At 44.9% G+C, this 15,223-nt stretch overlaps 1 protein-coding gene across 8 annotated transcripts in view; it reads left to right on the top strand.

The window, feature by feature from the left end:
- Positions 1-15,223, top strand: part of dlg1a (discs large MAGUK scaffold protein 1a) — a 102,004-nt gene that overhangs the window by 52,875 nt on the left and 33,906 nt on the right. For 4 of the 8 annotated variants that reach the window (XM_030792037.1, XM_030792036.1, XM_030792035.1 and 1 more), the window contains exons 5-6: positions 11,839-11,937; positions 12,601-12,666. The exons of 2 other annotated variants lie outside the window; for them this stretch is intronic. In XM_030792037.1, coding sequence (XP_030647897.1) covers positions 11,839-11,937; positions 12,601-12,666 — 165 coding nt within the window. The remainder of the gene's footprint in view (positions 1-11,838; positions 11,938-12,600; positions 12,667-15,223) is intronic. 2 more of the 8 variants (XM_030792039.1, XM_030792038.1) reach the window with 1 other exon arrangement.

Here is a 15,223-nt window from a genome sequence, read left to right as displayed (position 1 = left end):
TCCGCTCGGCGGGTCGGATGGATTTTGCTCTCCTGCATTCGTCTTTTCTCTCTCACCGTAGCCCAGTGAATTTCGGGAGAGGATGCAGTAACCCTACCCAGGTGCACCCCCTCGGCTCTTTGTTCCTATCCTCTCTCCCCCCGCCCTCTCGCGGTCGGCAGCTGTCGGAGCTCTGTACCGTCCCTGAGGGACACCAGACGCAGAGATGAATTACATCTTTGGGAACAACACCTTGTATCCCCGGGGCGGCCGGGCCAACACCGGATCCAGCTCTGGTCACGGGACTCCGGGGCCCAAGCAGAGGCCGTGGGCCAAAAGAAGCTCCAGCGAGGAACTTCCATCCCCCTCTTCACGCTGGCAGCAGCTGCTGGCCTTCTTCAGCCGTCGCAACGCGTTCAGTGACTGCATTACGGCCGGGGCCAGCCAGGTAAATACTGTGTTGTTGAATCACATGCTGCAGGGTGGACATGCAGGTTTGGGCTTTGCCCAGGTGGAGATGCTCTCAGTGATAGGCGTTGTTTATCCTCAGAAGTGGTGGCTCTATGCTCTGATGTTCTGATTGATCATGTTGAGTGTCCATTGTTTGTTGTCTGCTTTGTTAAATGAGTGGTGGGTTTGCTTTTCTTTGGCCTGTTACTTTGAAAATGTTTCAGTAGATCATTTTAGATTTAGATTTGGATGACGCTGTGGTGATTGGAGAAGTAAGTGTTCTCTTTGGTGTATATGAGTGTTCTTGGGGTTCCAGTGTTACTGTGATGAGTCTTTAAGGCAGCTTTTCCTTTTTTTTATGAAGAGGGGTGAGTTCAAAATGTCATGCCTCTTGGTCCACCAAGCAAAGAAAAATGCCAAGTTAAAGTTCCAGATCTTGATGTGATTTGACTTGTGCACTGCCATAAAGGAACACACTGAAGCTATATTTGTCGTTGTGTGAGACATTGATAGGCTTCTTGTTCTTAATCTGATTTCCCATAAAGCAGTGCTGTTTAGTTCTCATTTGTCACTGAAATGGCTTTCGTTTACCGCAACCCTTCCTTTACTTTTCCTGCCATTGCCGTAAACGAAATGCATCTCAAACGAATTTTTGTATGAGAATTTACAGGACTCCAGAGTGAGTGTTCCAGGTGGGTTTCGCTGAAAACAGAACTGAAGTTGCTCTCGTGTTTACACTAGATCAACATTCCCTCAGTACAGGGAATGTTGTAAAGAGCCTTGTTGTCTATGTGTTGAATACCATCATTAGCACTCAGAAGTCTATTACACAAGGGGTTACAGCAAGTAATTATATTGGATTTTGTAAGTACCCTTCTTTTTTTTCTTTTTTTTCCCCACGGCAGTGAAGAAAGCACTTAGAGGATGAGTAATGGCTCTCTACCTGCCATGGCTTTAGTCATATCAGGCAGTTTAGGCACTGATGCACTGCCATTTGCCCTGCCACTTTGGCCCTAAGAGCTGAGTGTCGAGGTACAGGCCCAGAGAAAGGAGTCATTAGGACAGATACAGGAGGTCTGAACATGAGAGTACACACACACACACACACACACACTCATTGTGATCATTAGTGTCCACACACAAGCTAACAGGGTCACGGCCTGAAATGAATGCTGAAGGACTAAAGCTTGGACAAAGGGCTTTTCCAGTCTGTCCTTTCATTCTGCTCTCTGACGCCGTAGCCGCGGCTCCGTCGCCTCATCTCTTTTTCATGAAACGCTTTGAAAAGCCGGTACCACCGTACGCCGTCAAGAACAGCCGTCCCCGTTTCTCCTCGCTCGGCTCGGTAATACCACACCGGCAAGAACGTCCTGGAGGTCTGACTGCTCATACAGAAAACAGTTTGGTGGCTGATTAAGCATTCATGCATCACGTCTGTTTCTGACTCAGAGCACCGCTGTTTGGGATGACTTGTTGGCCTTTGTCAGCAGCCCCTTCCACTCGTCTTAAATTGTTCACGAGTATTGAATGGGGTTAGAAATGGATCAGCATGATATCTAGATCTATCTATCAAAGATACCCATATAAAAATATACACTGTGGGAATATAGATTGCCATAATATATATTTATAAACATACACACACACACGTGTGTGTGTGTATGGGACTGTATGCATTTCACTGAATATTGTTTAAGTTGCTAAACCACTGTTCCTGTTACTGTGGAGCACTTAGCGTAATAAGGATGGATGGCACTGAGGGATTAGGTCAGGTAGCATAGAAGTTATACGTAAAACAGGATAATGCTGGCTTTTAAAATGCAAGGCCCACTGAGAACAGACAGTCTTTGCTGATGCTGTAAAGTACGGTAAAAGCTGATAATGGTGTACTTTTCATGGGAAAAGGAAGAGATTTAAGCATGAAAGCACTGCAGCTTGTGATGCAACAGAATGCAACTTGTCTCCATGACTGTGCTGCAGTTACATTTCAGAGGGATATTTTAATGGTTTGTTTACATGGCTCTTGTAAATTTTCAGGAAAGGAACCACTCCCCCCCCCCCCCCCCCCAGTCCACCCCCTTACATACCAGCTGTGTCAGAGAGCATGGAAGGGGAAAAAACTGCAGTGTTTGTAATGGGGGGGGGGGTAAAAGAGTGCATAATGACATTCATTTCCAATAGTCATTAGAAAATTTACACGACTATGTATCCACCCGTTGTAAATCCCACTCATTTACTGGCAGGATGTTGCAGTCTCAGTGAAGCCCAACCCTGGAAAACAGCACCACTGTCTCCCTAGGCTGCTCACAAAGGATCCAAGACACGCTTCATTGATTTACAGTGTGTTTTCAGGCAGTGCTGCTAGCGTGTGTCAGTCATAGGAGACAACTAAATGACTTGACAACTGGCCTGATGAAAGAAAACGCTCCGCCCTTTAATCTGCATTACACTTACTCGATCCCATGGAGGCGTTGGTCGAGTTTTTATTGGTTAAGAGCACCAAGGTAACGCGACACCGTCCGATTTTAAGATTTATCGCTCGTCCATTGGCAGGAAGAAACCGTGGTACAGAGAATATACATTTCTTACATGTGGTTTGGCACAGAAATAATTTATTAAGCAGAGGGACTAAACCTGGTGCTCTCTCAGATGTAGGCTGTTCATTTAAAAAAAAAAAAAAAGAGGACATAGTGAACCAAAAAGGGCTGAGAGACGAGTGTTGTTGTTGTGCATTTTACCCGACAAACACTACAGAGAAGAGACACAAGCTTTCTCAGCAGTTCTCATTAAGCTTCAGTAAGATTTTGTTTTCATTAAGCCTCAGTAATATGTCATGATTCTCAGCATGTGAATTGTAGCTGTTTGTCTTAGTGAGTTTGACCACTGCGCACAGTTAAATTGTGTGCTGACCATTGTTCATGCTGAATCTGGAAGTACAATATGAGTTATTATCATATCAACAGCTGCAGGGAAGGTAGTTGAGACTGAATTTGATATCCAGTCCTTGTGTGAAAGGTTCCTGAAGATCTGTTAACAGCAGAGGCAAGCTCGCGGTGGTTCTGCTGAGATCTTCATTCCTACCCACTGAGAGCAGAAGCAGCTCCTCATGTCCACCTCTAAATGTATGTGTTATGTTGGCCGTACTCCCATTATGGACTGCAAACCATAAATCCTTGCATCTGAAGGATGCAATGAAGGATGACTAGCTATTTATCAAGCACGCAGCCAAGTAGATTGCTCTTACTTCAGGACTGCATCTCTGCTAGTGTTTCTCAGGTTTCATTCCTCCTGAACTACACTCGGGTTTGATCTCTCCGTGTCGGCCGAGAAATAAACCATGAATAGAGAAATTTGTCTCGTTAGTACCAGAGGGCTGTGCTTTGATGTCAGACAAGCCGTAGACACCCCGAGACGGCGTGCAATCTTGCATCATTGCTAGGGAAGGTCTCGATGTGGCTTTGACCGTTGCCATGGCGTTGCCACGGTGATCGTCAAGCGAGGAAAATTTCCTCACATGGCCACGACTTGTTAATTTATTTCTCTTATCTGCCATGCCTGATGTTTCGTCTTGAAAGGGTCCTGCATTTCACCAAGGGAAGTTGCTCGGTCCTAAGGCCAACCAGTCTTTTTTTTTTTTTTTTTTTTTCCCTTTTAATGTTTTTTTTTTTTTTTTTTTTTTTACTTTCTTGTTCTCCACATGCATCCCAACCGTTGTCTTTTGTCCCAACCCCTATCTGCCTTGTCACCCCTCAGCCCTGACAAAAGGAGGTTCTCATTGTTGGGTAATTTATGACTGTCTTGACCGCGGCAAGGCCGAAGTAAATTAGAATTGCTTCTCTGGCAGAAGGAACGAGCGGCTGTGCTGGTGTTTTTTCCTTGCCCACGTCCATGCTGGCCGGGGGTGTGTATGAGAGAAGGAGCAGTCGGCTGTGTGGGTGAGTGCTTCGCCTAGCTCCGTGAATCATGGCAGCAGGAGGGAGAGCTTCTCTCTCCCATCAGACAATGCAGCGTGAGTGCACACCACCCTCGCAGTGCAGTGGCCCACCCACTGAGTCGGACCGTGCACAGTCTCTACGGAAACATCACGAGTATCAAACCTCCTATCTGCTCACGGAGATGCTCACGCACAAGCTAGAAGTCTTGGTTACTGTGGATACCACCGTATGTGGGGTGAAGTTACCAAGACCACATACGAGTGTGTCGAAATCTGCTTTTTGCAGTCTAGACTCTAGCTATAATGCTTTTAAAAGAGTTGTCTTAGAGATGCTTTCGAGATGCCTTTGGAAGCTTTTCAAACCCCTCAAATTGCAATGTAATGAGATACAGTTGATTTTCAAGACCATCGAGGTAATTTAATAAGACTTCCCATTGAGACTGTGCTTGAAACAAGAAGTAGACATTAAAGACAATGGCATTAATCTAATAGTTTCAGACGATCGGTCATGCTGTAGTCAGAGACAGAGGAGGATTTTACTTAATGTTGTCAGCTTTAGCCTGCTCTGCCAGCTCTCAGCGATCTGCAGTGAGGAAAGGTCGTATTCAAAAATGCAGTGTCTCCTCCATAAAAAGTTTCAAATGGAGGTAGGAGGAAAAAAAAAGTTTGTGCAGATCATAAACACGTTTTTTTTTTTTGTAATGAAGGGGTAGAACCGCATGGTGAGATGGGGAAGTTTAGCGTGGTTCATTTAAGTTATGGCACACTGCATTAATTTAATTGTGGAGGATGTCTTCAGAGAGTTGCTGCTCCCCAGAGGAACCCCTCGTAAGGCACAGACGTTTCAATTAAACCAGATAGGTTTGCACCTTCGCTCCTGTGACTACAACAAGAGAAAACTCTTCATTTCTGTGAGCACGAATCATAAAAAGAAAGGGAAAAAAAAAATAAAAGCTGGAAAACCCATTGGTTGCTCCTCTCTTACAAACATTACTTTTTCTCTGTAAGAAACAGATGAGGCCAAATGAGGCGTAGTTTTTTCGACCACAGCGTTGGGCTGTGCAGAGATCCTCACGACCTTTAGTCGCGTCGTGCGTGTTCCTGTTTGTGTTTGGAAAGTGTTCCAACAGGACACCTATAAATTGGAGAGGATGTTGAGCGAAGCGTGCAGACGGGCTTTTTTTAAATTATTTTGTTTTATTTATTTATTTATTTTATAATTGATTAGCTTTTACTGAGAGAAATACAAGCCTGTATAGTGAGCCGTCAGCCTAAGTGTAGCCCCAGGCCGGACTGCACTGCACTGCAGACTGTGTAGAATTAGAGAGGGCTTTTGAGAGCTTATAAAGACAGCCAGAGTGACGGCAGCAGCAGACAGTGTGAATATGGACATGGCTTCAGGTTGCTGGGGTATTTCAGTGGTTTTGTCATTACTCTGTTTCAGTTCAAGCTGCCTTTTTTATTATTATTATTATTATTATTGTTCTTTTTATTTTAGTCTAAGTTGTAGTCTATTCCCGGGTCTCGTCATGTGTTTAATCCGTAAAGTTTTCGTAATAGCTCTGACGTGAGACTCACTTATTTTATTTTTTTTATATCATAACTGATGATAGAAAGCTTCATATTATTATTGTTGAAGGCTTCCTGTCTTTACTGTAACAGTATGTGTTTCTCCCAGTTCTCCTTGAGGGGAAAAGAAAAAAAAAACTGCCGTCAAGATACACCACACAGACAGACGTCATGTGGTTAGAGGGGAACATTTTAGCGCATTCCAAAAGTGTCAAAGATCTTTTATTTATCGTTGTCTTTATCATCAGGGAAGAAATGTTAGTATGTAGCATGTTGTAGTCTGTCTTGTCAGTGGTTGGACAGGGGGGTTTCTTTTCTCTTTTTGCTGAAACTCTTTGTGACTGTGGAGCCACCTGCTGTACAGTGGAAGCCACTGGAAGCTCACAGGAGCACATATTGTTGACTAACTGAGAATTAAATGAATCCGCTGAATTAAGACTCTGGGTTTAGCGTTTAACTTTCTCCCTTCAACTCCTTGCTTTTAATATGACCACTGACAGCTGACCTTTTAATACGACTACTGACAGCTGACCTGTATGATCAGTCAACTCTTTGTGCTCATTCTTTTCTTTCTTTTTCCCTCTCTCTTTTTTTTTTTTTTTTTTTTTTTGAAATGGTGGCTGATTGACATACCCCCAAGCGTGAGAGATTCAAATTACTCCCGCTACTCTATTCGGCAGTAAAATGAATGCATGTTCATTAAAAGATGCTGGAACCAGTAAACACACAGCTCATCCATCACTGGCCCAGTGGTGTGGCAGAATTATGTTTCTGTCTCCTGTCTGTTAAAATACCCCAGGCAGTTTTATTAATAACTCATACATGACTGACATATTACATTAATAACTTGATGTAGAATCTAAGCTGTGTGGGGTTTTTTTTTTTGGTTTTTTTTTTGGGGCTTCACCTGTGAGGTACAGTATAACTATAAATTTACCAGATGATGTAACGTAGTTTTGATTACTAAATAATTACAATGAGGCTTTTCATGAAGAGACCCTTGAAACATTTGCGTAATGTCGTTCATGCGTAGCAGACATTTCCCTCTTTGCTGAAAGCGTGTTGTGCACAGTGTCCTCTGGACTCAGATGAACCTCCACCCTCTGTCCCCATTCCAGCGCTGAGCTTAAATTGCATGGTGCTTTTGACAAGCACAGTATCCTGCCCTACAGGGCTTAGCAATACTGCTTGTAGCTGCCCTCCAGGATGCAGCGTAAGATAATTCAGCCAGTGCAAAGATCTCCGCTCTGGAGGTCCCATTTGTTCCCTGTAATATCCTCTGCTAATGCTTCACTGAGGGCCTCCCCTCTCTCTCCCTCTCCCTGAGCACCAGCCCGACACGATGGTTTTATCCTGCGTGAACTGTCACTTTTCGACCTCTGAGCAGCAACACAAAAGCCCTGGAAATGTGAATGACGGACGTAAATCTCCTCCCACAAAGCGGCCGGCGTGCACAGGCCTCTCTCCCCCCCCACGTGGAAATGAAGAGTAGAGCGCTGATTGATTAGTCATGCCTGTAAAGAGACTGTGTGCTGTCATGTGCTGTGCCCATCGGAGCTCTTTAATTGGTGAGAGAGTAAAGGGAGAGCGGGGGCATGAGAGAGAGAGAGAGAGAGAGAGGGAGCTGCTGCAGAGGAGCATTAAGCTGGAGCAGAGAGGGGAGCAGGAGCCAGAGGAGAGGATTGGATTTATCACCACGGCGTGTGATTGTTCTGTGTTGTCTCCTCCTGCCACGCTGCACAGACAAACAACAACCAGCTAACAACAGCCCGCTAACCCCGGCCTCCGCTCTTAACCCCGGCCCCCTCCCTCCTCTCCCCCCCCTCCCTTCCTTCTCTTCCTCTACCTTCCTCCTGGATTAAGTCATTTAGTCTGCTGAAAGTTCCTTCTGTTGGGAGAATGACCACCTTTTACCACAACCACGAGTACTGTTGTTCCGCTTCCGACGGCTGCGTCGCCAGCTTGGCCAAACTAGCCAACGAGCCATCCATGATGTCAGAGCAGCGACTCCACCACAGTCCCAGCCAGCTTGCTCTCCTGCACAGGCAGCCTGTGCCGCTCCAACAACAGCTGCAGCAGCAGCAACAGCGGCACAACCATCAACTCCATCAGCTACATCATCACCATCACCATCATCATCATCATCACCACCATCTGTCTCAGCAAACCACGCTGAACCATCTCCAGTCTCTGCAGGGCGCACACAAACTCTACAGTTCCTGCACCCTGCCCGCTTCCTCCAAGAGCCGAAGCAAGTTCACCAACCTGCGGGATAGCGTGAAAAAGAGCCCCACCAAAAGCACGGCCAAAGTCAAAGCCACGGCCGGGGGCTGGTGGCCTGACAATTCATGGGACACGCTCTCTTTGGATAAGGTACAAGTTTAGTGTGTGTTGTGTCGGAAACGCTGTCGTGGCAGAAGAGTCCTGTTTGTTTGTTCTAGAAAGAAGGATTGTTGCAAAGATTTTTCGCTTTGTTTTAGATTGACTTTTACTCCTTCTGTTCTCTTTAAATCTGACCAGACAGCCTGTAGGGATGGCAGACAGAGAGAAAAGCTGATGGTGATGACGTCATAGTTTGTTTATGTTGATCAGTAGTAGAATGTTTTGACCTGCAATTGGTCAGTTTATCGGATAATGGAATGCTCTTTTGCTGTGACGTAAACACACAAATGTTTTGTTTTCCTCGTCCCTCCCGTAACAAACGTGCTATTCAAATTATTCCCCGAAATCATCTGCGATTTTTAGATTTAGTAAATGTCAGCTGAGCCTTGTCAGCATAATGTTGCCCTTTCCGTTACTGTCTGCTAGTATAATGACACTGAAGTAAAACTGGAGTTGGTTAAGTTGTCTTTAATTTGAGCCCATGTTAAAGGCTGCGAGCTGAACTCGATACCGGGCCTCTAATCAATGCTAATGATTGATTCTAATTTTAACTGTGCGTTTCATAGTCCAGCGCTCTACTGTACCGCCATTGTAATACCTCCCACCATTACAAGAGTCTTATGTAATCCAGGCAGGTTAATGTGGGTAATACACATCCTTCTGCGATAATCCTACTTTAAGTCAAATGAGGTGGTGGCATTCGGCCATTTTTACCCTTGTGTGGTGGTATATACTGTAAGCTTTCTCACCATTAGTATCCTTCGTTCACCTTCTTACATTTGAGGCTTTCTGTTGCGACCAGAGAGAGAGAACCAAAGCTTACTGTTGTTTGGATTGACCACACGAACACGAAACTTTCTACTTTTCTGATTTTGTGTAAACACAGATTAGTGCAGATTAGAGTTTGGGTTTGTGTAGTGGGGGCCCCTGGGTGAAAGGAGAGTTATCCAGGCTTGTGTTCAGGTTGTTCTGGTGCCGGAGTCATGAGCGTTAGCTCAGCTTCTCTTTGTGTAAGAACGCTGACACTCTGGCTCCACGTCCTGAAAGCGTGTGTTCAGCCGACGTGTCATCACAGCCCGGACCTCTGCTCCGAAAAGCCCTAGCCTTCCTCCTGTAGTCCTCATCATTTCTGATGAGCATCATGCATAACTTGAAATCAACCCTCTTCCTGAATGTGAGATGACAGTAATGAGTGTGTGTGTGTGTGTGTGTGTGTGTGTGTGTGTGTGTGTGTGTGTGTGGATGTGTGTGTATGCATGTCGTGTAAAGCTCGAGGGTAGAAAGAAATACAGAAACGTTTAAAATGGAATGGTAAATACGTTTGTTATTTGTTGGAGTCACACAGTTCGTCACTAATAATATGTTGTGTAGTTATTCGTTCTGATGGATTGAGTCACTGTGGCAGTGCATTTGCATTGTACCGTACACCTGGTTGTATGTCATACAGGTGTGCTCTGGACAGACAAAAACGGGCAGATAAATCTGCACATTATCTTCAAGCGGTGACATCTCTCAGGATACTAGGGCTGCATGGCACACATGAACTATGCAATGTGCGATAAACGTGCTGCAATATGAATAAAGCAGATTAAAATATACAATATCAGTTTGTCTCTGATTTTATATGCTACAAGTATAGACCCTGAACATGAATAGCAGTTGCTGCATAGCAAAAAAAAACATTTTCTTTCCACCCCAAGTTTTTTGTTTTTTTTTCCCCCCAGAACACTTCACGCATTTTGCACGAAACCTGCGTTTGGGACTAGTTATTTCTCCTGTAACCCATGGTAGTGACTGCTGGTCCTGACACACACAGTGGATGTGCTTTCCCTTTATGGTACCAGAACTACTGCTGCTGCTCTGCTCATCTTCTCGGTCTCGGCTGTTTTCTCAAGACCATTTATTTGGGTTTAGCGCTGGAGTTGGGGCTCGACTCTTTTACGCGGCTTGGATTTCTCTTTGCAGCTCTGTCCCTCTCCACCTCTCCTCTCTGATTGGGTCAGTGTGTACAGTGCATTGACTTGTGTGTGGTTAATGCTAGATAAGGGCTCTTCCTCTGCTCCAAGCCTCTCTGAGATGTGCTTGTCCTGTTCATCATGACGATAAGAATATGATGAATCTACCGGTGCTAGAGCATATACACTTTGATTCTGTCATTTATCAGGTCTCCAGTGTTTTTTCATTTTCCTGTCTTTCATTATCCATATTTCATCGTTGACTGCTGACGGTCCACTCCTCTGAGCCATGAGCAGTCTCATGCTAAAACACATCACGTAACGCTCCAGACATGAGAAAACACAGACCATGTCTGACTGGACTGGACTCAGCTGCATCATGATGATTTTTTTCTTTTTGTGTGTGTGTGTGTGTGTGTGTGTGTGTGTGTGATTTATCCAAACTGAGACGGAGATTAGTCATAAATGGGCTAATGGTCTGATATGGATGTCTGTTACCATGGCGCACGTTGCCTCCCAGACGTCTCAGTGCTCTGATTTTCCAGAGCCCACATTAATCAGCAGTGTGTTCTTCGGCCCTTAATGTTTCTTGGAAAGACATTATCCAAATGTAATGAGAGGTGATTTACCCCAATTTGTCCTAATTTATCCTCAAGTTTGAAATTTTCATGCACACACACACAAACACACGCGCACGCACGCACAAACACGCACGCCCACACGTGCTGTAGGGATATTTTCTGTCACACTGCACATCCTCTTAACTCACTAGCAAAGGGAGGGCTTTTTTAAGTCTCTGATATCAATATCTCTGATGAAAGCTGGTGTGTGATTTCTCTTTTTTTTTCTTCTGTTCTGTGTCTGTCTGATGTTATATAAGAAGCTTGTTAAGCTTTTACAGTTGCATTTGTCATTTTAATAGTAATTCACAATGAAAAAGTAGTCATTTTCTGAATGGATCTTAAAAGCAGCCAGCTCCATTCACCCAATAGCCTTATGTTGTCAAAGTAGTGACCACACCCCCGACTTCAACATTCTCTCTCAGTCCTGGAAGTTAAGCCATTTGTCAATATATACGGTAACTGACTGGGTTACTTATGTAAGCTGCTAAAAATAAAATTGTCAACTGAATTTGTAATTTTACAAACATATTAATGGAATAAGATTTCCCCCTAACGTTTGGAATGTGGTGGATTCAGATTGGTTAGATCTAAAGGGGGTAAAAATGACTTTGCTGGATTTGTGTAATCTTGTGTAAATTTGTGTAATCAGCTCTCTGATTCATCATTCTGTGCTTAGTTACAGAGGCTGTAAGAGCCAGGGCACAGGTTCCAGAGCAGCACATCAGTAACCCACTCTATGCTGTCATTTTATGATCCTCCCCTACATCATCCAGATACATTTCCTCCCCAGTTTCCTAGTCCCCCCCCCCCCCCGTTCCTTGTGCCTTGTTTTCGATAAATTAGTTTGTAATCAGTCTCATAGCCACTGTGTGATTTCTGTACATGGTCTTATGATCGTCAGTGTTGCTGTCATGTCCTGACCTTTCACCCCATTGCTATTGTTTAGCAGGCAGATGCCGTTCCTCCCCCAGCTCCCATAATCCCTGTCATCCCTCTCTCGCCCGTCCCAGCAGAGACCACTGTCATCCCTGCACCCGCGTCACAGGTCCTCTCTCTTATTTTTTTTCTTCTCTCTCTCTCTCTCTCCCTTTTTTTTCTGTTGCTTTTTTTTCCCACTCCTCCCATCTGACGTATGTTTCCTGTATGGAGTTCAGAGAGATTACACCTGTTAATGGAACCTACACTAGCTCCTCACGAGCATACGTACCAGTGGAACGAGGGATTCTTGACAGGAGAAGGATTTAACTGGGGGTAGATTTGGGTTGGGGTTTTTTTTTTTTTTTTTTTTTTTTCATGCTCTGGGATTGTATGTTCCGCATTATGTTATGCTGTGTATGGACAGTCAGCAGTGATAATCTCTTAGCAGTGTCTGTCTGATACAATCTCAACATGCCTAGAGTAAGTAAATGAGTCGACTACTGCTGTTTTATTGCTTTGTTTGTTTGTTTTTTAATCTGTTTGTTTGTTTATTTGGTGGGTCAGTGTTCTGTCGTCTTTTTAAATTTTTGCTAGCGTTGCATTTCTGAGCGTTGACTTTTTAGTGAAGACTGTGATGCAGGCTTTGCTTTTTACGCTTCACCAACTGTGCAGGTCAACTCTAACTCTGTCTGTGTGTGTGTGTGCGTGTGTGTGCATGTGCGCATATGTGTGCATGTGCGCGCGCGCGCGTGTGTGTGTGTGCGTGCATGTGTGTGTGCGTGTTTTGCAGGCAAGCCCGGCACCTGTCGTGGTGAACACAGACAGTTTAGACACACCTCCCTATATGAGTCCTTATGTAAGTACTGTCTTTTCTTTATGTTATTGTGTATGTCTGCGTGACCATGTCTGTCTGCACTGTTAACACAGAGAGTGGAGAGAAAGATCTCATGCTTTATTCCATATGGGATGTCGTCTGAAGATCCAGCACTCTGTGTGCATGTTCTGGGGTCAAACTGCTGAATGTAACTTTGAGATGTGAGCACAGGGAACATTATTCAGACATTATTTTCAAAACCAGTCACTTTATTTGATGTTTCATTCTTAAACACTGCAGAAAATGACAGGTGTATTCTGACCAAAGTACAGTAGCGGCAGAAGCTACACACACTAGGTGTCTTTCAGACTGAACATGCGTTCTGCTAGTTGCAAGTCAACTGTTGCAGTTTGTTTTTCTGTGACCAGTGAAATGTCCCCATCAGCAGAGGTCCCAATGTCGCCCAGCATTAAATTCCCGAGAAACCTCTGAGGTTCAGGACTCTATCAAGAGTACCAGAGAGCAGCTTGAATTGACTCTGTGTGGAGTTCATTTCTTCCCTGGCTTCTCCTGTATAGCTGTCCACCCCTTCTTTCTCTTCTTGTGTCTCTCTCTCTCTCTCACTTTCTCTCTCTCAGTGGTAGCTCCTAATCCCTGTATGTGTGTGTGTGAAAGCCAGAAGACCCACTGAGTCTGCTTCTGTCGCCCTCCATCAGCAGACCCTCTCTCCATCACTGTGAAAGCTATCACTATAGGCTCTGAGGAGGAAGCACTGTGGTGTCATTAGGAAATGAACATATAGGAGATTTACATTGTCCCATAATATTCAACGACCTTTTAACTGATTTCAATGTCACTCACTCTGAGCATGTTCGTTTTCCTCCTCTGTCTTGATAAAAACGTATCAGTATTTATTCCTAAAAATGCGCTACAGGAGAGTTTTTATATGTTAATTTATTTATTTATTTTTGGTTTCCAGTCATAAATTGTGTTAATTGCTTGTAATGTTTATTTTTAATAATTTCAGGAACATCACCACATTGTGCAGTAGAGCGTAACAGAAGGCAGGGTTGGAATGGGCGAGCTGTCGTATTGAGGCTGGAACATGGGTGTAGGATCATTAAGCGCTGTCAGGATCGTTTGTCTTTGAAGATTTAGTCGCGTTAATGAAACGTGAGGAACCGACAGAGGTTTTAGCCTAGCGCTTAGCATAGCCGTCGTTATTAGATACCGCAGTGCCGATGGTGTGGCTCCAACGCGCGCGTGCGTGCGCCACGCAAGTTTCCTCTGTGTCGTTGGCCCTCGTTCCGTCACCGTACGCCTAGTCATTAGTTTTGGACTCTAGCGTTGGGATGTGTACTCCGACCTTGTGTGTTAGTCTGAGCGTAAAGCTGACCTTGGTCAGGGTCAGTATTGACCTGTTCCTCTGTGCTCTCCTCTCTCTGACCGCGCCCGTCTGCCTGTCCGTCCGTTTGCCCTTTCCCCTGCCGCACAGCGCCACCCATGTCAAATGCAGACGTGCTTTCAGTGGTGTGGAGAGAGACAAGAAGTGTGGTTTTGGATATTAAAAGTCTTAACAAGTGTCTTCTGGGAGCTTGAAGCAAGGACTGATGGTTCACACAGAACTAACCAATACTGTGAGGAAGCAGTTCGTTATCCAAGGTTTGTTGTTGTTGTTATTATGTTTTTTGTTTATTTTGTTTGCAGTTTTGGTTATTGCATCTTTTTGTTTTTTAAATTAAATGTCATTAGTGTGAGTCTGCTTAAGACTGTAGTACCTATCCTGGACACTTACCAAGTATCTGCCATGATGTATAGCACTACAGTAACACTATCACCCTGTTCAGCACCTGTTAAAATGGACTGAACAGTAATGGAGCCTGAAACATGGAAAATCAAATTAAACGCAGCTAAATCCAGTCAGTCCCTGTGCTATATCCTCTCCCTCCCCGTTAGTGGGCCGAAACAGCCCTGTGTAGCCTCTGTGTTGGTCAACAGGCCAGAGAATCCCTGTGGGGACTGGTGTACTCTGTGTGTTTGATGCCAAAGCTCGAAACTGCCACAGAACTGATGAGCTTAGGCGTTATAGTATCCTGAGAGTCGGGCTGTTTTTGGCCGTTAGAAGTTGTGAAAAGATTCATTGCAGCACGTTTCCACCTTCCCCCGGTACAGGAAGATGTGTTGCGTTGGCCGACTTCTTATTCGAGTTAGCAAGATTTCCTCAATGGCCCAGTCCTTTCGACCGGGGCTGTAGGGGGAGGTCTGCGTATTCACGCACGTGTAGCTGGCTCACGGAGGCGAGACAACTGTGGTCTTATGAGTGTTGCTCCCGCAAGGCACAGATCAGGCAGTGCAGAGCTAATGTGATGTTGACTGAAAGAAGCATCCACCACAGCTGCTGTCTGTAAGCTTCTTGGCCTTCCTTCTCTCTCCCTCCTTCTCCCCTTCACTCTCCCTCTCTCCCTCTCTCTCTCTCTCTCTCTCTCCTGTTCTCTCTGTCCCTTGCCTCTCCTTCCCAGATGCTAATGCTAAGGGAAAGGCCAGTGATATGCTGATGCTGGTAAATTCGATTGGCTCTCTGACTGTGTGAGTGGTTCCT

This window comes from Chanos chanos, chromosome 14 (assembly GCF_902362185.1).
Source record: "Chanos chanos chromosome 14, fChaCha1.1, whole genome shotgun sequence".
NCBI classification, from domain to species: domain Eukaryota; kingdom Metazoa; phylum Chordata; class Actinopteri; order Gonorynchiformes; family Chanidae; genus Chanos; species Chanos chanos.
The sequence above is the reverse complement of the archived record's forward strand: the minus strand, read 5'-3'. Positions and strand labels throughout refer to the sequence as shown.